This window comes from Bubalus bubalis, chromosome 1 (assembly GCF_019923935.1).
Source record: "Bubalus bubalis isolate 160015118507 breed Murrah chromosome 1, NDDB_SH_1, whole genome shotgun sequence".
Taxonomy (NCBI): domain Eukaryota; kingdom Metazoa; phylum Chordata; class Mammalia; order Artiodactyla; family Bovidae; genus Bubalus; species Bubalus bubalis.
In genome coordinates, this window is record NC_059157.1 from 162,539,529 (window position 1) to 162,565,033 (window position 25,505).

The 25,505-nt window shown below is 37.8% G+C and overlaps 1 protein-coding gene across 1 annotated transcript in view; it reads right to left on the bottom strand.

Annotated features, from left to right (window-relative positions):
- Positions 1-204: 204 nt before the first annotated feature.
- The window catches only part of SELENOT (selenoprotein T), a 30,507-nt gene continuing 5,206 nt past the window's right edge, over positions 205-25,505 (bottom strand). The window contains exons 2-6 of the mRNA XM_025289929.3: positions 7,325-7,435; positions 6,585-6,711; positions 3,864-3,951; positions 1,504-1,657; positions 205-951 (exon numbers count right to left, since the gene is read on the bottom strand). Of these exons, the coding sequence (XP_025145714.1) occupies positions 1,533-1,657; positions 3,864-3,951; positions 6,585-6,711; positions 7,325-7,435 (451 nt within the window). The 3' untranslated portion in view covers positions 205-951; positions 1,504-1,532. The remainder of the gene's footprint in view (positions 952-1,503; positions 1,658-3,863; positions 3,952-6,584; positions 6,712-7,324; positions 7,436-25,505) is intronic.

Below are 25,505 nucleotides of genomic sequence, written 5' to 3' on the forward strand. Positions count from 1 at the left end.
TCTCCATGTACCTAACATTAATGTTGTAAAGAGGTTTAACTAAACTTTCTTTAGTGAAGCAAGTTTCAATTATCCTAACAATGGTGAGTGACCTATTACTAATGTGTGAATCTAAAGTGTGTCACCTAGGAAATTATCAGAGTCAAAGAACAAAAATTTAGGTAGACAATTGTTAAATATAATGTTAATAGGTACGCTGGGCAATGAACTTGAACTTTTTATTTAACTTACATCTGTTTAGTTTTTTATTGAGTTAAGTATAAAGGCCCAGTTAATCAACTCATTAAATTGGTCAAGGCAGAACACTTGAACTACATAACAGGATTTAAAAAGCAGTTGGTCTTTTAGTAGTTCTCTGGTAATCACACACGCACACACACACACACACATACACAATTGGTAGAGTACTCTGGATATAGGATTTCCCCCCCATAATCTTATATAATATGCTGTTCACAATCTGCAGTATTTTGAAAACTATATAAATTGGACACGACCAAATTAGAGATGTCTGATAAACTCTTATAAAGTATTTGGGAACTTCAGCTCTAGTCCCCAAAAGATCAATTTTAAACTATAAAAAAGGAAAATTTATATAAAATCACAACAGATTTAACAGAAATCTTTGAAAAAAAAATAAAATTGTAACGCAATTTTCTACTTTTGAAAATATGACCAAGAAAAAAAAAGTACAAGGAGTATGTCTGCATTTTTTAAAACTATTAACTGAGTGGATCTGGGGAAGAAAAAAAGCTATACAGTATTATTGCACTCCACGAATGTGCAGAATTCCAAAATGTGCCAGCACTGAAAAACTGCCTTGCATTGAGGTTTTCCAAGAGGTACAACGAGCCTGCCAAGAAAGCATCTGGTCTGTACTAACAGCTTGCTGTCTTCAGTACAGGCCTTCATAATGTCAGTCACGCTGCTCTTGCAAAAATCCCTTAATGTCTGAAAGATACAAAGAAAAAAAAAGAGAATTTTATTTTAAAAATTCACTCTTATAAAATTAACTTGCTGATCAGAAAAGAACTGAGAACAGCTCTGCTAAACAAAATTAACTTTCACCCCTCCATGTTCATGCACATTTGCTTCTAAATTTTCTATCGTGATCATGTGAAAAGAAATTGCATAGTCCTAAGAACTAGTTATTTGAAGGTAAAGAGAGGGTTTATATGTACAATACAGGTATAGTACATGAATTCTAGTCATTAGGAATTCATAGTCAAAAAAATGCTATTACCCGGCCCAGTTATTAAGCCTTAAACATAAAACTAATAGCACAACCTTACTTTATGGTCCAAACTCTCTTGGACACTTATAAGTTTTAATGAAAAAGACATTCATTTGTTAAATCTTAAGTTGGCAACTCAACTGACAATAAATGTAGTATCTATTATTATATATGTATATCTAGTATAGTAATATAATATATATGTAATATCTTACTGATTCATGATAATTAACTGATACCTATAGTTATTGCATTTTTAAACTACTTACAAAAGAGTTTTCAGTGCTGATAGTTGGGGCTATGATCGATGGTGTGGGATTGAATCCATATGCACGTTGAGCTTCATTTCATTGTCAAGAATTTGAACCAGCTGTTGCATGGATGGAAGGTGACCAGATTCCAACTTAGACCACACAGGTACATCTACAAAAATAAATGGTACCACCCTCTCCAAATTAAAGATGATTCTATAATAGACATTCATTCTACAAATATGTACTGTACTCTATGCACACAGCTGGAGACAGAATTAAGCTTTTTGCTTTTATGAAGTTTACATTCTAGTAGAGGAAATATAAAAAGAACTATACAAATAGCTACAAAGTTACCCTTGTACACTAAAAATTAAAACCAGAAGATGCTACAAGAGAGATATATGAGGCTGGGAAGGAGCCTTTGTACTTACTGTTATTAAAACAGAGATACTATTAAAATTGAGAGATATTATTATTAAACATAAAAGCTAAAATATAGAAGAATGGTACAAAGGAGGCTGGAGAGGTAAGCAGGGATTACATGAGGGATCAAAAAACTATAAAGGGTGAGAGAGCAAGTATGTTTAGTTCAAGAAGATAGTCTGTCCCAGCTACTTAAGATCTATTATGGCCCCAAAGCAGTAACAGGCAACAGATAAATGAATGGGCATGGCTGTGTTCCAATAAAACTTTATTTACAAAGCAGGAAGCAGAAGATATGGTACACAGGGCCATGGTTTGTCCGTGCCTACGTTACATCATGCACGGCCTTTTGTCCATGTTAAATGTTCTGGTCTTTATCTTGAGAACAAAATAAAGCCATTTAATAAATTTGAGGCAGTGAAGCAACAAGATGAAAGGTGCATTTAAAAAAATCTTCTTTTAAATAACTCAACTGTTTGGAGCAGGTGTCAGCAACTTTTTCTGTATAAAGCCAGACAGTAAATATTTTAGACTTTACAAACCAAGAGGCAAAATCAAGGATATTATATAGGTACTTATATAAATTTTTCATTGATGAAACACAAGACTCTAGGTATGAGTACTGAAATTTGAATTTCATATAATTTCTATGTCACAAAATATTCTTTTGATTATTTATCCATTAAAAAATGTAAAAAGGAATTCTCTAGTGGTACAGTGGTTAGGCTTAGCATTTTCACTGCAAGGGCCTGGATTCAATCCCTGGTCGGGAAACTAAGACCCTGCAAACCACATAAAAAAACCAACAAAATCACATAAAAAAAAAAAACAAGCCCCCAAAACCCCAACAAAACCACATAAAAAAAAAATCAAGCCAAAAAAACCCAACAAAACGTTAAGCACCACCTATCAACAATGGATGGACCTAGAGATTATCAAACTAAGTGAAGCAAGCCAGACAGACAAAGACAAATATCATATGATATCACTTATATGTGGAATCTTAAAAAAAAAAAAAAAGAAGACACAAATGAGCTTATTCACAAAACAGAAAGACTCACAGACACAGAAAACAAACTTACGGCTATGAAAGAGGAAAAGGATTAGGGAGAAGGATAACTTAGGAGGCTGGGATTCACATATGTATGTTGCTTCCCATAAAATAAATAAATAAGGACCTACTGTATAGCACAGGAAAATGTACTCAATATTAATAACCCAGAAGGGAAAAGAATCCAAAAAAGAATATATATATATATATATATAGAGAGAGAGAGAGAGAGAGGAATCACTGTACTGTATATTTGAAAACTACATGCCATCGTAAATCAACTATACTTCAATAAAAAAAAAACTTTTAATAAAAATAAATAAGTAAATAAATTTTAAAACTGTAAAAGCCATTGTTAGCTCATAGGCCATACTATACTTGCCAACCTCTGGTTCAGACAATATGTTAAAGGGTAACAAGATAAATGTGGCTTGGATTAGGGTGGCTAGCAAAGAAGATAAACAGAAGCTGATCTTTGAAAATTGTAAAAAGTAGAATTGAGAAAAATTGGTAATCCATTAGATATGGAGAGCAAGTGATGTTATCCTAGGTTTCTGACATGAGCAACTGGGTAGAATGATAATGATGCCATTAAATAAGTGAGAAATGCCAGGAAAGGAGCAAATGGAGTATAAAAGAACTGCAGGAAGCTGAGGCAATCAACCATTTGGGAGTAAGCAATGTTTAGGATTCCTGGCTACATACAGAACATAGAAGAGAGGTCTAGAACTCTCCAGACTATACATTCAAGGGTCATCACACAGATGTTATTCTAAAGCCATGGGAGTAGCTGAGGACCATACAAGGATATAATTTAGCATATTATGAAAAACAGAAAAGCCTGATGCTTAGTATAAATCATTTAAAATTTATTACAAAATGCAAACTATTCAGAACCTACCATTCAAAGTTATCTCAAATGCACCTGTTGACATACACTGGTTTTCAATCATGTTGCTCAAGAAGAATACCATCATACATGCATAGACCTAAAAGAAAATACAATAAAATACAACAGGTTAAGTCAGTCTCAAATCAAAACAACATGACAAGTAATCTTTTAAATACCCAGTCTCATTTTTATTTGGTAACTGTTCTTTTTAAATCTACCTGAAGATTATATACAATTACTCCCTTTCCATATATTCAGATAATGTACACAGCAAACTGCAATACTAATTTGTAGCTCTATATATTCTGAAGAATTTATATATGTTATTCCTAATGTAAAGGTAAAATTTCTGGGGACTTCCCTGGTGGTCCAGTGGTTAAGACTCCACACTCCCACTTCAGGGGGCATGGGTTTGATCCCTGGTTGGGGAACTAAGATTCCACATGTGGCCAAAAAATTGGAAAAAAAAAAAAAAAAAGATAAAATTTCTAAAAATCTCATAATAGCCTTAATAAGTTAAACATAAGAACACCAGCTTAAGATGGATTCATTTTAGCATTTTTATGATCTAATGTATGAATTCCCAGGAGACTAGTGATGCAATCATCAGCAATTCCATGTATTCAATACAACCCGTCCATGTTCCAAATAAGTCATGTGAAGTCAAACTGGAAAAAAGTAGGTTAGAAAGCACTAGCATATTAAGTTACATTCATTCACTTTCTAAAGGCAAATCCATACCCTCCCAAGAAATTAAAAGCTCCTGCTGGACAGAAAGGTTTTAATTTAACAAAATCACCCAATCAAAAGTAGGATGTAGTAAGGATATCAATTCACAGCAAGCTGCTTCAGAAAAATAAATTAAAATGCCTACAGCAGATGAGAAGGAGCTTTCCCCTAGTCCCACTTGAGCTAGGTGGGCTCTGATTTCATAGAAGTTATCCTGGCATTTAGGGACAAAGTTTGCTTTCATGAGAACAATACACAAGGAAGTGTCACGAAAGCTACAGCTTTCAGGTATCCTCTTCCACAGTAGATCAACAATGTGTTAAGTCTATACAAGTAAACTGCACTAAAGATAATGTAGAATCAACAGAATTAACAAATATGGCACAAAACATTGTCGTAAGTATTCTTAATCCTACGTAAATAAACATTTTGTTAATAAGAGTAGATACACATCTCAATTAGAAGTAGTACCTGAGGATGTTTCTGTTAAGAAGTCTTGCCTGCTACTGGAAATTAAGTCATTCCGTAAGAAAAAGAACAGCTTTGTTATGAGCTGGCTAAAGGTTGTCTCAGCACAGAACTAATGGATAAGACAGAGAACTCCAAAAGACAGTAATTCTTAGAAGGAAATCTAAACAATATCATTCAAGAGAGAAACAAAAATTAGTCCTATTTCTCATAGAAGAAAGGTAGACCCTGCAGAAAAATGATTTTAAGTAAAACAGATGAGAGCTCTAGAAAACAGTACGCTGCAACAAGACCCTACGAAGAAGAAAACAGCACAAGATCCTTACGTATATTTATACTGATTTTTTCCAGTTAATTTGCTTTAGATTCCTCATGGACAGAAACGTCAAAGAAAAAATAATAAAAACAGAGAGTTGGATAAGAGTAAATTGGTGGAAATCTCATTTTTAATGTGAATAAACCTATTAATACTCATTGCTGCTACTGCTAAGTCGCTTCAGTTGTGTCCGACTCTGTGAGACCCCCATAGACAGCAGCCCACCAGGCCCCTCTGTCCCTGGGATTCTCCAGGCAAGAACACTGGAGTGGGTTGCCATTTCCTTCTCCAATGCATGAAAGTGAAAAGTGAAAGTGAAGTCGCTCAGTCATGTCCGACTCCTAGCTACCCCATGGACTGCTGCCTACCAGGCCCCTCCGTCCATGGGATTTTCCAGGCAAGAGTACTGGAGTGGGGTGCCATTAATATTGCTAGCACCCCACAACTCTCTGTACCCCTCCTGACTGCTGCTCCCAAAGGTAACCACCTTCCTGACCTTTATTACCACAGACTAATCTCCTTCACAATGGACTGGTTGGATCTCCTTGCAGTCCAAGGGAATCTCAAGAGTCTTCTCCAACACCACAGTTCAAAAGCATCAATTCTTTGGTGCTCTGCTGCTGCTAAGTCACTTCAGTCGTGTCCGACTCTGTGTGACCCCACAGATGGCAGCCCACCAGCCTCCCCGTCCCTGGGATTCTCCAGGCAAGAACACTGGAGTGGGTTGCCATTTCCTTTTCCAATGCATGAAAGTGAAAAGTGAAAGTGAAATCGCTCAGTCGTGTCCGACTCTTAGCGACCCATGGACTGCAGCCCACCAGGCTCCTCTGTCCATGGGATTTTCCAGGCAAGAGTACTGGAGTGGGTCGCCGTTGATAAAAGGCCTACATTGTGTATACACTGTTTTGCTGTATGACCTGGCCCAAGTTATACAATCAAAATTAGGTATGAAATTATTTTGTGCCCAGGTTCTACTAAAGTAACACTCTATCTTTCAAACACTAAAACATAAGACCTAATCATTCTTAATATATAAATATGGAGACTACAGCCAAAGGAAGTTAAGTGCTTTGCCAAGAGGGAAAAAAAAAAAAAACTGGTTTAAGTTGAAATAGCACATGTAAATGGCAAAAAGTACTTAAAAAAAAGAAAAACCCACTAGACTATTTCATTGACAACCTAAAAACCTAAAGGTATCAAACCTATTATATACATACCTTATTTTCTTGGCCCCACTGCCAGATGCTAGGAGCTTGCATGCCAAAGAAAGCAAAAGGATCCTTGCCAACAATTATTAAGCCTATTAATACTAGCTTGAAGACTGACAGGAAAGATGCTATGTGTCTATCAAAAGAAAAGAAATAAATTAATCAGAAGCTGCAATTAAAATTTCATAACTCAAGTCTATGTGTATAGACAACACTAAATCTAAAAATTGCTAAATATACCAGGAAAAAGCTAGTAACTAATTTTTTTCTCTTCAGTAATCCTTGTTGTTTATCCATTTTAAATATAGCAGTGTGTACGTGTCCATCCCAAACTCCCGTAACTAAATTTTAGTGTGCAGCATAAAACAAAAATGTTTAAGATCCTGGAATCAATCAAAAATTAATTTATAAAATTATATATAGCACTGATCTCTAAAGATACTATTATTTTAACAGTACACAACTTTGTACCATTGACTTGATTTATTGCCACAATAAAAATTAAGAAAACACATCTTTAGAAGGGTTGCCATCTCTGAAATGATCTTCTTCTTTTCCTTCTTACAGAAAAATTCTTTGGTATTTGGCTCAAATAAACTTGCTATTTACAAAACTGTTCTCTGTAAAGTATAACCAACTAAGAAATTATAATAACAAAGGATAGTTAATTCAACCAATTCATAAAAGTTTATTGACAAATGAGAAAAAAATTCATTTAAAAACTCCTTAATAAGCCAACATTTACTTACCTATATATTGGTTGAGGGAGGTAATTCTCTCCTTCTATGCGGATGTCAGGGTACCGCTGGCTAATAACCCGCATGTACTCCTCAAACACCCGCCTGTAACCTCAGGAAACACTGCAAAAAATAAAAGTGTTTTCATTAAGTGGTTTAGAATATGACTAGATTTATTTTGTAGTTATAGGACTTCCTTGGTGACTTAGTGGTAAAAAAAAAAAAAAAATCTGCCTGCCAATGCAGGAGACACAGATTCGATCCCTGGGTCAGGAAGATCCCCTGGAGAAGCAAATGGCAATCCACTCCAGAATTCTTGCCTGGAAAATCCCATGGACAGAGGAGCCTGGCAGGCTACAGTCCATGGGATGGCAAAAGAGTCAGATATGACTTACTGACTAAACAACAACATTTTGTAATTATATAAAACCTAAAAATTATTACCAAGATCAAAAATCTTTCTCAAAACAGTCATATATTAGTAATGACTGATGGTGTATAAATGGACTTTTCTCACAAATGAGTTACCTTACCTTTAAGTAAATCCTTCTATTAGAACATTAATCTTTATAGATGTGGGTTATTGTTGGAAGAAGCAAATGCCTATTTACAGAAATCACCATATCCTCAACTTCCAAATACCGTTTTTCTGTTTTTTTTTTGTTTATCAACAACTGTATAAACAATGAAATGAAACAATTCATTTATCTGAATTAGAGACATTCAAAATCTGGACACAGGGGACTTTCCTGGTGGTCCAGTGGTTAAGAATCCGCTGCCAATACAGGGGACATGGGTCTGATCCTTAGTCCAGGAAGATTCCACGTACCACAGAGCAAGTAAGTCCATGCACCGCACCTATGGAGCTCTAGAGCCCATGCCCTGCAAGAAGAGAAGCTACCACAACGAGAGGCCCATGAACAGCAACGAACAGTAGTCCTCCTGTGCCATAACTAGAGAAAGCATGTGCATAGAAATGAAGACCCAGTGAAGCCAATAACAAATAAATATAATTTTTAAAAAAAGTCTGGGCACAGGAATCTTAAAAAAATGCTAAGGCATTAGACACAACATATTGTTTCTTATTCCAACTCTACCCTTAACTGCCTGCTCAATCACAGTAAAAGAAACTTTAAAATTTCTTAGATCCCTTCTGACTCTCTACTTTACAAATAAAAACAGACTGAGAAGATACTTTTCAGCAATGACAGTAATCCATGTCATTACTCCAGAAATTAAGTCAACAGCCTCCAATCATCTCCATTAAATCTCTGAATAACTAAACTGTAGATCTATATGTTGCTCCAGGAAGAAAAGGAAGATATGCCACCAGAATGCATATACAGGGGGGGAAAAGTGCACTGAAAACTTACTAGTAAGACACTGACTAAATAAACTGAAGACACAAATAAATGAAAACATTTCGTGTCCATGGATTAGAAAAATTTATATTGTTAAAATGTCCATACTTTCCAAAGCAATTTATAGATTTAATGCAATGCCTAACAAAACTCCAATGACATTTTTCACAGAAATAGAACAAACAATTCTAGTATTTGTATAAAACCAGAAAAGACCCCAAGTAGCCAAAGAAATCTTTAGAAAGAAGAATAAAGCTGGAGGCACCATGCTTCCTTACTTCAAACTATGTTACAAAGCTACAGTATGTATGGCAGGTGTATAAAGGCACAGAGATCAGTGAGACATAATCCAGAAATAAACCCACACATATATATGCTCAAGTAATTTATAACACAGGAGCCAAGAATATACAATGAGAAAAGAATAGTCTCTTTAATAAATAGTGTTGGGAAAAGTGGACATGCAAAGAAGGGAAGGAGACCACTGTCTTACATTATACACAAAAATCAGCTCAAAACAGAAGTTGAACAGAAGATCTGAAACCATTAAACTCCTACAAGAAAACACAGGGCTAAGCTCCTTGACATTGGTCTTCACGATGAATTTTTTGAACTTGACATCAAAAGCAAAAATAAGTAAGTGGAGCTACAACAAAGTAAAAAGCGTCTGCACAGCAAAGAGAACCATCAACAAACAAAATGAAAGGGCAATCTACAGAATGGGACAAAATACTTGCATATATAACCTCCAATGATGCTGTGAAAGTGCTGCACTCAATATGCCAGCAAATTTGGAAAACTCAGCAGTGGCCACAGGACTGGAAAAGGTCAGTTTTCATTCCAATCCCAAAGAAAGGCAACGCCAAAGAATGCTCAAACTACCACACAATTGCACTCATCTCCGTCTATGGGGTCGCACAGAGTCGGACACGACTGAAGTGACTTAGCATAGCATAGCATAGCACACGCTAGTAAAGTAATGCTCAAAATTCTCCAAGCCAGGCTTCAGCAATATGTGAACCGTGAACTTCCTGATGTTCAAGCTGGTTTTAGAAAAGGCAGAGGAACCAGAGATCAAATTGCCAACATCCGCTGGATCATGGAAAAAGCAAGAGAGTTCCAGAAAAACATCTATTTCTGCTTTATTGACTATGCCAAAGCCTTTGACTGTGTGGATCACAATAAACTGTGGAAAATTCTTCAAGAGATAGGAATACCAGACCACCTGATCTGCCTCTTGAGAAATTTGTATGCAGGTCAGTATGCAATAGTTAGAGCTGGACATGGAACAACAGACTGGTTCCAAATAGGAAAAGGAGTTCGTCAAGGCTGTATATTGTCACCCTGTTTATTTAACTTATATGCAGAGTACATCATGAGAAACGCTGGACTGGAAGAAACACAAGCTGGAATCAAGATTGCCGGGAGAAATATCAATAACCTCAGATATGTAGATGATACCACCCTTATGGCAGAAATTGAAGAGGAACTCAAAGGCCTCTTGATGAAAGTGAAAGTGGAGAGTGAAAAAGTTGGCTTAAAGCTCAACATTCAGAAAACGAAGATCATGGCATCCGGTCCCACCACTTCATGGGAAATAGATGAGGAAACAATGGAAATAGTGTCAGACTTTATTTTTCTGGGCTCCAAAATCACTACAGATGGTGACTGCAGCCATGAAATTAAAAGACGCTTACTCCTTGGAAGGAAAGTTATGACCAACCTAGACAGCATATTCAAAAGCAGAGACATTACTTTGCCAACAAAGCTTCGTCTAGTCAAGGCTGTGGTTCTTTTTCCTGTGGTCATGTATGGAGGTGAGAGTTGGACTGTGAAGAAGGCTGAGCGCCAAAGAATTGATGCTTTTGAACTGTGGTGTTGGAGAAGACTCTTGAGAGTCCCTTGGACTGCAAGGAGATCCAACCAGTCCATTCTAAAGGAGATCAGCCCTGGGATTTCTTTGGAAGGAATGGTGCTAAAGCTGAAACTCCAGTACTTTGGCCACCTCATGCGAAGAGTTGACTCATTGGAAAAGACTCTGATGCTGGGAGGGATTGGCGGCGGGAGGAGAAGGGGACGACAGAGGATGAGATGGCTGGATGGCATCACTGACTCGATGGACATGAGTCTGAGTGAACTCCAGGAGTTGGTGATGGACAGGGAGGCCTGGCGTGCTGCGATTCATGGGGTCGCAAAGAGTCGGACACGACTGAGTGACTGATCTGATCTGATCTGAAGGGGTTAATATCCAAAATATATAAGAAATTCATATAATTCAATAGCCAAAAAATCAATAATCCACTTCAAAAATGGGCAACAGGGGAATTCTCTAGTGATCCAGTGGTTAGAACTCAGTGATTTCACCGTGGGAGACTGGGTTCAATCCCTGGTCCAGGAACTAAGATCCTACAAGCTGCAATGTGGCCAAAAAAAGAAGAAAACATGGGCAAAGGAACCTGAATAGACATTTTTCCAAAAAAGACATAAATATGGCCCACAAACACTTGAAAAAATGCTCAACATCATTAATCAACAGGGAAATGCAAATCAAAACCACAATGGGTTATCACCTCATACCTGTTAGGATGTCTATCATCAAAAATACAATATAAAGCAATGAAGGTTCCACTTGGTAGGAAGAAACAGGATCAGTAATTGATAGCAGGACGAAACCTGAGATGCCAGCTTTGTCAATCATACAATCATCCAGGAAAAAAAAAATATCAACCACCACCATCACCAGCCCAAACTGCTGCTGCTGCTAAGTTGCTTCAGTTGTGTCCGACTCTGTGCGACCCCATAGATGGCAGCCCACCAGGCTCCCCTGTCCCTGGGATTCTCCAGGCAAGAACACTGGAGTGGGTTGCCATTTCCTTCTCCAATGCATGAAAGTGAAAAGTGAAAGTGAAGTCGCTCAGTCATGTCTGACTCTGTGACCCCATGGACTGTAGCCTACCAGGCTCCTCCATCCAAGGGATTTTCCAGGCAAGAGTACTGGAGTGGGTTGCCATTGCCTTCTCCACACCAGCCCAAACTAACAGCATCAAATTTATATCTGACAGGGAGAATAAGTCCAAATGTTAGTAGATCTCAATGTAAGAAAACTCGCTAAAAAAAAAGAGAGAGAAATTCACCACTCTTTCTTTACAAATAATACTTCTTCTACACTGAGAATGAAAATTTCACAAAAGTACGAAATTTTTGCAAAAGGAGACAAGTCTCTATTAACTAAACAAAAGAACTTAAGAATCTCCAGATACTTTATCTTTACTAATAAACATTTACTTTATCCAACATTTTATTATTACTATTGTTAGATTCATCAAGTATTGGTCTTTTTGCCACAACTGCTTTCTATATAAGAGAATTTTAATGTTGCTTTTGTTTTGAAGATATTACAAAAATAATGTAAAGCACTTATGTGCTTTACATTACCTTTTTATACTGCGCATGGGGTTCAAACCAGTCAATGTGGGAATCAAACCAGACAATCCTAAAGAAAATCAACCCTGAGTATTCATTGGAAGAAGTGATGCGAAAGCTGAAGCTCCAATACTTGGTCACCTGATGTGAAGAGCCTAATCACTGGAAAAAACCATGATGCTGGGAAAGATTGAAGGCAAAAGGCAAAGAGGGCAGCAGATGAGATGGTTAGATAGCATTACCAACTCAACGGACATTAATCTGAGCAAACTCCAGGAGATAGTGAAGGACAGAGAAACCTGATCACAAAGAATCAGACATGACTGAGTGACTGAACAGCAACAACTTACACACCTAACTAGCTTAAACCAAGAAATGCCACATAATTTCAATGCCTAAGTTTGCATCAGTATTTACAATGGAGTTGATGATCTAAAATGATAATATGTAACTTTTAATGCAGTATTTGAGAGCTGGAGACTTGAGCTGAAATTTCCTTTTTTATAGACAAAGAGGAAAAAACTGAATCCCAGAGAGATCAAGTGACTTCAGATATGGTCCCCCTTAGTCAGGGCTGAGACTGGAACACAGACTTTATGATTTCAGATCCTAGGCCCTTTCCATTAAACCTCAACAAGACAGTTAGATGATGTAAGAGCTAACTTTTCCTGTGTCCACAAATCTCTGCTACTTTAAGGCTATAATCAAGTATCCATAAAGTAGCAGAGAACTCTTGAGGTTCTTCTGATGAAGATACAGATTCTCCCTCTGGGAGAACTAAGCCTGTGGGTCCCACAATCCTCGTGTTTGCTCTAGGAGTTCCAACCCTTCTTCAAGGGAAGCCCCAAGAGGCCCAGCTAGAGAGGAATGTCTAAGTACAGGCAACACACAGGTTAGATTCCTCCCTGGCTACTGTGCTCAGAAACCTAAGTCTATCCTTGGTTCTCCTGGTCCCAACCCCTCAGTTAAGTCTCAGATCTTTATATCGAACTCCACACCATAATCTTGATTCAACCCATAATCTTGACATCTAAAAAGGACTTTAAATCTGTACCTTTCTTCAAATTTCCAGTTATAAAATGAATAAGTCAAGGGGATGTATAATATATGACATGGTGACTATAAACTAATAATACTGTATTTCATATATGAATGTAGCTCTTGAAATCAAGTTTTCATCACGGAAAAAAACCCAACAGTGTAACTATGTGCATAATGACAGATGTTAACTGGACTTATTGTGTGATTATTTTGTAATATATACAAATATCAAGTCACTACACTGTACACCTGAAACTGTTATATCTCAAAACAAACAACTGTATATTTATTTCTGAAAAATGAAGCAATTTACAAGACTGACAACATATTCTTAGACAAGTTTACTCAAACATAAGTAAACATTCCTCCCTATATTTGCCTTCAGATGTGTCAAGAAAAAACAAGTAACTTTTTTCCTATATAATGATTTCCCCAAAATGTTAAAATTGTTTTGAAATAGCAATCATTATTGCTGACAGATGTTTTCCAAAATAAAACATATCTAGTGTTTATCGAGGTATGAAAGATGTTAAATTAAAGGCACACGTGGTAAGGAATCAGTAATCATTTCACATCTACCACTACACCCAGCTCTTTCAACTTTTCCACTCTTTCTGGGTCAGTGAGTAAACTATATAACTCATAGAATACCTTCAACAAAATAAGTATGTGAACATACTAAAAACATGTTGTAGATGCTGCCTATTCCTTCTGCCCCTGAACCAAAGTTCTTAAGAAGTAAATTAATCCACCTGCAGTGCAGGAAGCACAGGAGACATGGGTTTGATTCCTAGGTTGGGAAGATCCCCTGGAGAAGGAAATGACAACCCACTCCAGTATTCTTGCCTGGAAAATCCCATGGACAGAGGAGCCTGGAAGCCTACAATCCATGGGGTCGCAAAAGAGTTGGACATGACTTAGCAACTAAACATATAATCACTTTGAAATCTCTTCCTTGTGATACAAAAATACCTTACAGTAAGAAGCAACTTTTGCAACTGCTAAATTTAAAATATTTCACATAGTACTTCTCAAAGATTAATTTTGTAAAAGAAAGAACCTGCATACAAACTAGATGATCCTTCTGTAATGAACAGAAAGCAAATTTAGGAATGGTCATGCTCCAGGCAAAAACACTGGAGTGGGTTGCCATTTCCCTCTCCAATGCATGAAAGTGAAAAGTGAAAGTGAAGTCACTGGGTCATGTCTGACTGTTCCCGACCCCATGGACTGCAGCATACCAGGCTCCTCCGTCCATGGGATTTTCCAGGCAAGAGTACTGGAGTTGGGTGCCAGGGACGGGGGAGCCTGGTGGGCTGCCGTCTATGGGGTCACACAGAGTCAGACACAACTGAAGCGACTTAGCAGCAGCAGCAGCAGCAGCATGCTGTTTCAAATACATTCTGTGCTTTTTTCAGTCCATCGTGTTTCAGTCTTAATTCATGGTACCAACCATCCCACTTTTCCTTTTCTATACCAACATCTGCCCGTAACTGTAGTCAAATGTCTGCTTACATCAAAACCTACCCCTCCTATTTCCTTACTAAAGGAAAACAGGGCAAAATCTCAGATATTTGTTGTTATGAAATAAAACCTTGTGAGTTCTTCCTCTTTCTTGCATCTCTTGAACTTACCACCCTCCCCCCTTTTATTCAGAATAATCTCCCCTCCAATCATCAACTACCCACACATAGGATTGGCTCCTGTTTCTACAATAAAACTCAACTTCCTCCCAGTACCTGATGTTCCAGAAATGCAAACCTGTCCCAGGAAGATCTGAGTGCCCTCTTTAAAAATGAAGAACCAGGATTTTAAAAAGTAACTATCAGGACTTCCCTAGTAGTTCAGTGGCTGAGAATCTGTGCTCCCAACGCAGGGGGGCCCAGGTTTGACCCCTGCTCAGGGAACTAAATGCCACTAGCTAAGAGTTCACATGCACCAATGAAGACTGAAGACCTGAAACAGCCAAATAAATAAAAAATGTTTTTTAAAAGGGAACTCTCTGCAGATAGGCAAACATTTAATCAGAGCTGTTGTGGGTAGAGAGGGGTAATCTTTTAAAAGGACTAGGGAGAGGAGATAAATCAATCTTCAAAGAGAAAAAACATAAAATTTTTTACTGAGAAAAGTTCAAATGTGAGCCAGGGGAAGAGTGAACAAAGTCCTCTCAGATGGTTCAGTCTTATATTTAGGTCCATCCTGAGGCACAGTTGCATTCCTGCCTTTGGATTCTGTACTGTTCTTTTAGTAATTTTAAATGGATTTCCAAATATGTTGTTTAAACCAGTTTAAATTAGGTTTCTCTTCTTGCATTCTAAGAATTCCAACTAATATTTCCCCTGTGCTGAACCCAAAAATCAGGAAGGTATTTGGTAAATACCACGTCTTATAACTATCAACAGCACTGACCAGTCCAACAGTTCACTGATCATTGAAAACTGCATTTTTAGATGTAATCTTTATTTCTCCTTGTTCTGTTTAGTAGACAAACTAATAATAGACATTTGTCTAGTGCATCCCCTGCTATGCTCTAAGTGCTTTAAGCAATGAAATCTGAACAAGGGGTTCTATAAACCATATAAGAAACAAGATATTTGGGGTGAATAGACAAAACCTGATAAATGCTTTTTAAGAAAAACTACAAACAAGAATGCTTACACAGTGTTCATAGCAGCACTATTTATAATAGCGAAGACATGAAAGCAACCTAAATGTCCACTGACAGCGGAATGGATAAAGAAAATGCAGTACCTGTATACAATGGAATATTACTCAACCAGGAAAAAGAATAAAACTATTTCATTTGCAGCAATATGAATGTACCCAGTAATTATCATACTAAGTGAAGTTAACTCAGACAAAGACAAGTATATGATACCACTTACAGGTAGAATCTAAAAAAAGATGCAAATTAATTTATGCAAAAAACAAAGTAAGACTCACAGACATAGAAAACAAACCTATGGCTACCAAAGACAAAAGGTAGGAGAGAGATAAATTAGGAATTTGAGATTAACAGATATACACTACTATGTATAAAACAGATAAAACAACAAGGACTTATTGTATAGTACAGGGAATTATATTCATTATCTTGTAATACCTCTAATGGAAAAGAATCTAAAAAAAAATTGAACCACTATGCTGTACACCCAAAATACTATAAATTAACTACACTCTATTTCAATTAAAAAAAAAAAAGAGTGCATACACACTCTGACTGAAGATCAAAACAGAGACCCGAATTTGCTCAGCATTTTTAAAAGTTGCAAAACTTTTAAACAGGTATGAGCTTACCAGGTTTAAGAACGGTATTATATGAAATCAAATGATATCCATTCCACTTGCCTAATTCTCAGAACACTGCAATGGCCACCACAGTAAAAACACCTAGGATTACAAAATACACCTAACAAAGCTTCTAAGATTCAAGGTTTCTTGAGTTTATTCCAAAGATTTGACAAACATAAAATTCAATAAAAGATCTGTTTTTATTCTCCCTAGTCTTTGTGTCTTATTCTTGAGGTGACTAGTTTCTAGTTTCCCTATACCTTTGGCATAACATTTCAGGAAATCTTTTGCTGCAGACTATTCCATAAAGAACTAATAAATTGTATAAGTTCCTTAGCTCTTTGTGGGGAAGGGATTTTATCTCTTTAATCTGGAAAGCATTTCTCATCAACAGATTTATAAGATATATAGCCATTCAGTAAAAGGGATTAGATGAAAGCATTCAATAAATGGCAACTCACCTGCATTTTGCAAGAATTTTTGTCTCAACTTAAAATATTTCACATAATTTCATGCTTTTATTCTTTTCAATACATTGTTTTAAACTGAGGTATAATTCACATGCCATAAAGTTCATCCTCAGTGCATTTTTATAAGTTGTCAGAATGATTAGGAAAAAAACAACAACGCTGTGTTCTATGCTAATTCATTGGCCAAACTAGAGATGTCTCCTTACTTCTTGCCTGTTACTCTTATGCTTTTACCAGCATGCTGTAGACTGATTTCAGATATTAGAATCAGATCAGATCAGATCAGATCAGTCGCTCAGTCGTGTCCGACTCTTTGCGACCCCATGAATTGCAGCACGCCAGGCCTCCCTGTCCATCACCAACTCCCGGAGTTCACTCAGACTCATGTCCATTGAGTCAGTGATGCCATCCAGCCATCTCATCTTCTGTCATCCCCTTCTCCTGCCCGCAATCCCTCCCAGCATCAGAGTCTTTTCCAGTGAGTCAACTCTTTGCATGAGGTGGCCAAAGTACTGGAGTTTCAGCTTTAGCACCATTCCTTCCAAAGAAATCCCAGGGCTGATCTCCTTCAGAATGGACTGGTTGGATCTCCTTGCAGTCCAAGGGACTCTCAAGAGTCTTCTCCAACACCACAGTTCAAAAGCATCAATTCTTCGGCGCTCAGCTTTCTTCATAGTCCAACTCTCACATCCATACATGACCACAGGAAAAAACCATAGCCTTGACTAGACGAACCTTTGTTGGCAAAGTAATGTCTCTGCTTTTGAATATGCTACCTAGGTTGGTCATAACTTTCCTTCCAAGGAGTAAGCATCTTTTAATTTCCATGGCTGCAGTCACCATCCGTAGTGATTTTGGAGCCCAGAAAAATAAAGTCTGACACTGTTTCCACTGTTTCCCCATCTGTTTACCATAAGGCCAGGAACCTTAGAAAGAAAACCACAAACAGGAACCTTAGAAAGAAAACCACCAACAGGATAAGTAGTAGGGGTATCTCAGAAATGAGAGCAGCAGAAAGATGACGGACAATAACACAATGAATTTTGGAAGGTTAGGCCCACCCATAAAGATGGCAGCCAGGTAAAAAAGGTTACTGAGTATGGAGTACATTCAAAACTGATGTTTTACATGCATCACATTCTACGCCTAAAAGCTACCAAACTGAAATAGAGGTCAACCAGGTAAAAATCCACCTGAAAGGAACAATATTAGCACTGTTCAACATTCCAGTTAGAAATTTTTAAATGGGGGTGGCGGGGAGAAGACAGATTATGTCATGACCAGAGTGGCTTACCACGGGATTGTATTCATTTTTTCGATAAATATTGCCTGATGGCAGGTACTGTTTTAGGTTCTAGATATTCAGCAGCAAGCAAAATAGACAAAGATCTATGCTGCTGTGATGCTGGCAACATTCTAATGAAGAAAAGAGAGTAAGCTGGTAACAGTTTAATGGAGAGGATACAATTCATCAATTGATAATATCTGAAGCTGTTTTCCTTGTCTTGCTTGAGAAACAGGAATGAAAAAAATGAAACACCTGAGGGACTATGCAAAAACTGTCACAAATTCAGAGTAGAAACAGCAAAAAAAAAAAAAGATTCAAAATAAAAGCCTACATCCAAAAATATTCTGCAAGAAGAAAAAAAGAATGATAAAAGAGATAAGGGAGGACTATAAGAAACTGTGAAACCAAAAAGCAGAAGAAAAATATATATATATTTGAGGCCCTAAAAGAAGTAAATTGATGGGTGAAAAACTGAATCAGTAATAGGTGAATAATACACAAAAATTACAGATCTGAGTAGTATCATCAATAGAGGGGGTTTGTTGATAAACCAGGTCTCTTTCCTATAGAAAACACCCTGAGAAACCACAGAATATTTACAACAATTGATCACAATTGGTCACAAAGAAAGCCCAATAAATATGTGGATGAAGAATGTCATCAGCTATTTCAGTAAGCAAAGCATGCTGCAACCATTAAGCCATCAGCCACTGCAGACACCCCCAGCTGCGCACCCTGAGGGGATTAGGGACGGAGAAAAACAGGATACTGGACCTAGACAGATAAAGTACATATCAAAGAAATTTCAGTTAAGCCCAGACTCTTGCAACTTCCCACATATAGAAAAGCGCTAAATTCATTAACCTGAGAGGTTTTTCTTTCGTTCATTCTTTCATTTCTTCCAGTAATCTGATGCTCTGATAACCAATTTTTTTTTTTCCTGCAAAAACTCCTGGTTCCTCCCCTACCTCTTCGTAATAGTCCCTTGTTGATGAGAGGCTGTCTCCAAGGGCTAAGTCCTCAGTATGTCCGTGGAATAAAACATGACAGCAAATATCATGTTCTCTGATTACAGAGAAATAAACTAGAGAATTCTAAAAAACCCAACCCACTTTAAGATCTTCTAGTAAGAGTATTACCTAGTTTAACTATGTCAAAATTTTAAATGTGATACCCATTAATGTAATCATAATATTTTACTTATATGGATTTAGTTTATGGAAATAATTGGACAAGTACACTAGATAACTGACAGTCACCTTAACAAAGTAATTTTATGAAAAATTAGGACCAACATAGGACTTCTCTGGTGGACCGGTGGTTAAGAATCCACTTGCCAGTGCAGGGGACACAGGTTCAATTCCTGGTCTAAGAAGATTCCATAAGCCCAGGCACCACAACTACTGAAGCGCACGTGCCCTAGAGCCCATGCTCCGCAGCAAGAGAAGCCACTGCAACCAGAAGCCTGCGCACCGAAACTAGAGAAAGCCTGTGGCAGCAATGAAGACCCAGTGCAGCCAAAAATAAATACATTCTAAAAAAAGAATAATTAGGTCAAACATAAATGTTAAATAAAAGACTGAGTAGCTTAAATAAATTAAAGAATAGCTGTGGACTTCCCTATAGCTCAGATGGTAAAGAATCTGCCTGCAATGCAGGAGATCCAGGTTTCATCCTTGGGTCAGGAAGATCCCCTGGAGAAGGAAATGGCAACCCACTCCAGTATTCTTGCCTGGAGAATTCCATGGACGGAGCGGCCTGGCCAGCTACAGTCCATAGGGTCACAAAGAGTCTGACAAGACTAAGTGAGTAACACAAAAAGAATACCTATCTTATGGAATACTATGCCTGTTGATACTCTTGCCTGGAAAATCCCGTGGATGGAGGAGCCTGGTGGGCTGCAGTCCATGGGGTCACTAAGAGTCAGACATGACTGAGCGACTTCACTTTCACTTTTCACTTTCATGCATTGGAGAAGGAAATGGCAACCCACTCCACTGTTCTTGCCTGGAGAATCCCAGGGACGGGGGAGCCTGGTGGTTGCCGTCTATGGGGTCACACAGAGTCGGACATGACTGAAGCGAATTAGCATAGCATAGCATAGCATGGCATGCCTGTTGATACAGAACAGTATTTACTGATATGAACAGAAAAGTGATGGAGGGGAAGGCAAATTTCATAAAACCATACAACTATGAACTATGAACTCATTAATATAAAATATAGCATGTGTCTGTGTGAAGAGTCAGCTTGAAGGAAGATTCTTCAAAATGTTATCAAAGAGCTACAAGCGTTTTTCATTTTCTTCTGTATACTTTCTTTTTTTATTATTTTTACAACAAACAAGTTATTTTCATAGTGAAACTGAGAAGGAACCTGTGGGGCTTCTGGGCACAGAAGCCTTTTTGTCCCTTGTTCCTTGTAGCCAAGACTCCAACCTCCAGGACACTCCCTGAGTTCCAAAGGGCACCAGTTCCAAAGCAAGCACTCTGGTGCTTGCTTATAAGGAAAGGAAACCACCCGAGGTGAGATTTAAGAGACCACAGAAGCTCAACAAGACCACCTGGGGCCCTGCACACACCCTAATCCTGTCAGCAACCCCATCCTGAACTACTGTATAAAACTCATCAAATCCCCCTGGGTTGGGACACAAAGCAGGAGTCTGCTCTGCCTTCCTTTGCCTGGCAAACCAATAAAACTGATGTGTTCAGTTGCCAAGCTGTGTCTGACTCTCTTTTGACCCCATGCACTCTAGCCCATCAGACTCCTCTTCCATGGGATTTCCCACCAAGAATACTGGAGAAGGTTGCCATTTCCTTCTCCAGGGTGTCTTCCTGACCCAGGGATCGAACCCACATCTCCTATTTGGTAGGCAGATCCTTTTCTACTTCACCCAAAACTCTGTCTTTGAGATTCAATTCAGCAGCAGTGTACAGAGAAGCTAAGCTTTCAGCATCAACTGTCAGTAATCTATCTTAATTTTTTTTAAGGTGAAAGCCAGTAAGTAAAGCTTTCAAAGGTTTATTTACTGAAGTTACCATTATAACATTAACAAGAATACAAACAATATATTACATAATGGGCACTTGATAAATGGCAGTAGCAGATATACTGTGCTGGGTGTTTTTAACAGATTATCTGACTCCAGCTCTCCTTATTTCCTGTGTACTCTGCCTGCATGCTGAGTCAGGCTTCATTTGCATGTGTTCTTCCTTTAGCTAGTAAAGCTCATCTTCTGTATCTCATGATAGAGTTCCGCATACCCTTCAAGATTTCATTTCATTCTCTGCAAAGCCTTCCAACCTCCTGAATAGGTAATCTTTCTTCCCTCTGGGTTTTTAAGACTTCTTTTAGGACACTCAGAACAGAATGTTTGACTGTAATATTGTTTATATGTCTGTCTCTCCTACCAGACAACTGGTTTTTAAATGTTGCAGTTTAAAAAAAAAAATCATGTCTTCCTAAAAATTGAACAGAAAGAGAAAACAAGTGGTATGAAAAAGGGGGCATTAAAAACCAAGGACTCTGTTGAGGTTTGACAGAAAACAACAAAATTCTGTAAAGCAATTGTCCTTCAAACAAAAAACAAATAAAAAAAAACTAAGGGATTGATTATCAGTTCTTGCTAAAATCTACGTGGCCACGATTTCTGATCAATTTCAGGCTGCATCTCAATCAAGATAAAGTATTTGAAAACATGATTTTCCTTTTTGGAAAGCAGGGAATATCAATGAGATGAACTAGAGGACTCCAACTACACTCTTACATGACAAAGATGTAAAGGAGACATACATACATGCTTTCACTTTTTTCCTTTAAGTTTCTTAACGGTACTTAATAGAATATTAGAAGTAACAGTGTAGAGATTCCTTAAAAAACTGGAAATAGAACTGCTATACGACCCAGCAATCCCACTGCTGGGCATACACACCAAGGAAACCAGAATTGAAAGAGACACGTGTACCCCAATGTTCATCACAGCACTGCTTACAATAGCCAGGACATGGAAGCAACCTAGATGTCTATTGGCAGATGAATGGATAAGCAAGTTGTGGTACATATAAATGCCCATCAGCAGATGAATGGATAAGGAAATTGTGGTACATATACACAATGGAGTATTACTCAGCTACTAAAAAGAATGCATTTGAGTCAGTTCTAATGTGGTGGATGAAACTGTAGCCTATTATACAAAGTGAAGTAAGTCAGAAAGAGAAACACCAATACAGTATATTAATGCATATATATGGAATTTAGAAAGATGGTAATGATGACCCTATATGCGAGACAGCAAAAGAGGCACAGATGTAAAGAACAGACTTTTGGACTCTGTGGGAGAAGGCGAGGGTGGGATGATTTGAGAGAATAGCATTGAAACATGTATATTATCACATGTGAAATAGATCGCCAGTCCAGGTTCGATGCATGAGACAGGGTGCTCAGGGCTGGTGCACTGGGATGACCCTGAGGGATGGGATGGGAGGGAGGTGGGAAGGGGGTTCAGGATGTGTTCAGGACACATGTACACCCATGGCTGATTCATGTCAATGTATGACAAAAACCACTACAGTATTGTAAAGTAATTAGCCTCCAATTAAAATAAATTAATTTTTAAAAATAAATAAATAAAAAAGAAGTAACTAGAATACAACCAACATCCTTATTGTACAGAAGAAAAAGTTGAGAGCTAAAGAGATATATAATTTCCCCTAAGTGATTCAGAAGATAAAAAGGCAGACCTTTTTAGACCTCCAAACTGCTGGTCCAGTAAATGCTCAGCTTCCCAGTAACTACACCATTCAAAATTTATGAGGTTTCTAAATGATATATTAAATTTGATTTTGGCTACCACTTACCTTAATGGCAAACTGTAAGGAAACAATGTTCTAATTTTCTGCAAGAGGAAATACAATCTTAAAACCATTCATATTTTACTTACATCTAAATGCTTTGAACTAAAGTACTTCATTCATTATTAAGAAGAAACAACTATTATACGCACAGCACTCAGTTAGCTCCTGCTATTTATTTTCAAAATGGTCAAAGCAAAATTATGACTAAATTCTATATAACTTTAAACATATACCACAGTGGCAGGTGCAACCGCTACCATTTTATTTCTCTCTGTAGCACTCTACCACTACTCTACTATCTGGATCAACTTCCTATTACTCCTTTATTTCACTGTTTCCAAGTAGTTCGTTCTTCCCTTTTAGCATCTTTCTAAAAACCAAAATTTATCTCATAATCATCAGTGTGTCACAGTTTAAATGGCCATATTTTTTCCCTTCTGAGTGCTACATAAAATAATGGTGTATCTTACAATCTATCATATCTTAGGTTTGGAGAAATATAATCCCTGCTATTTAAGTTTTTAGTTTCAGTTACTGTGACTATTTGGGAGAAATGAAACTTTCTTTGTAGGATTTTGCCCTGACGACTCTGTTTTTAGTTTTAAAACTGAACAAACAAAACAAACTTGTGGTTACCAAAGGGGATGGGGAGGTGGTAAATTAAGAGTTTAGGATTAACATATATGTACTACTAAATATAAAACAGGTATAGCACAGGAAACTACACTCAATATCTTATAACAATCTATAATGGGGAAGAATCTGAAAAAGAAAATATATTATATATATATATATATATCACTTTACTGTACACTTTAAACACAACATTGTAACCTAACACTTCAGTTAAAAAAAAATTCAGGATTCCTCCCCTTTCATTCTCCCACTACACACACACAAATCTGCAAAAAACTATTATTTCCTTTTACCATTTATCATTAGACATTGCTCCAGAACTGAGAAGCCACCTTTGACACCTCTCATTCCATGCCACCTCTCCAGCCCCTCAAATATGTAATCACTAGGAACTAACTTAATCTCAGAAAGATCTCTTAGACCTGTCCCTTTACTTCTACCACCACCTTTCTATTCCAAGCTCCACTGTCTCTTGTCTGGGCAATTTCAAGAGTCCCCCTAAATGGTCTCCCTGTATCTATTTTTTGTCCCCTGTAAGGGGCTTCCCTAGTAGCTCAGACGGTAAAGTGTCCGCCTGCAATGCAAGAGACCCAGGTTCGATTCCTGGGTCAGGAAGATCCCCTGGAGAAGGAAATGGCAACCCACTCCAGTATTCTTGCCTGGAGAATCCCTGGACAGAGTAGCCTGGTGGGCTACAGTTCATGGGGTCTCAAAGAGTCAGATCCGACTGAACAACTAACACACACAATGTCTTCCCCATAGTGATACCTACTGATTTTTCCTTAACATGGCCTTCCAGACCTTCCAGGGTCTTGTGTCGTCTTCTATCTGGTCTTTGAGGTCAGGAGCCTTGGCCTCAAGAAATTATGTTCTCTCCTATCATAAGGCCACCGAACATGTTATTTCGAACATGTTATTGCTCAAAAGTGCTCTCTAAATATATTTTAACCTTCAAATCTCTGTTCAAAGTTCATTTTCTCATGGAAACCTTCCCTTATCCTGTGACTAGGTCTCTCTCATACTATATTACTTTCCTATTGCAATTAACTTCCATGAACTTCCTGATGTTCAAGTTGGTTTTAGAAAAGGCAGAGGAACCAGAGATCAAATTGCCAACATCCGCTGGATCATGGAAAAAGCAAGAGAGTTCCAGAAAAACATCTATTTCTGCTTTACTGACTATGCCACAATAAACTGTGGAAAATTCTGAAAGAGATGGGAATACCAGACCACCTGATCTGCCTCTTGAGAAATCTGTATGCAGGTCAGGAAGCAACAGTTAGAACTGGACATGGAACAACAGACTGGTTCCAAATAGGAAAAGGAGTACGTCAAGGCTGTATATTGTCACCCTGCTTATTTAACTTCTATGCAGAGTACATCATGAGAAACGCTGGACTGGAAGAAACACAAGCTGGAATCAAGATTGCTGGGAGAAATATCAAGAACCTCAGATATGCAGATGACACCACCCTTATGGCAGAAAGTGAAGAGGAACTCAAAAGCCTCTTGATGAAAGTGAAAGTGGAGAGTGAAAAAGTTGGCTTAAAGCTCAACATTCAGAAAACGAAGATCATGGCATCTGGTCCCATCACTTCATGGCAAATAGATGGGGAAACAGTGGAAACAGTGTCAGACTTTATTTTTCTGGGCTCCAAAATCACTGCAGATGGTGACTGCAGCCATGAAATTAAAAGACGCTTACTCCTTGGAAGGAAAGTTATGACCAACCTAGATAGCATATTCAAAAGCAGAGACATTACTTTGCCAACAAAGGTCCGTCTAGTCAAGGCTATGGTTTTTCCAGTGGTCATGTATGGATGTGAGAGT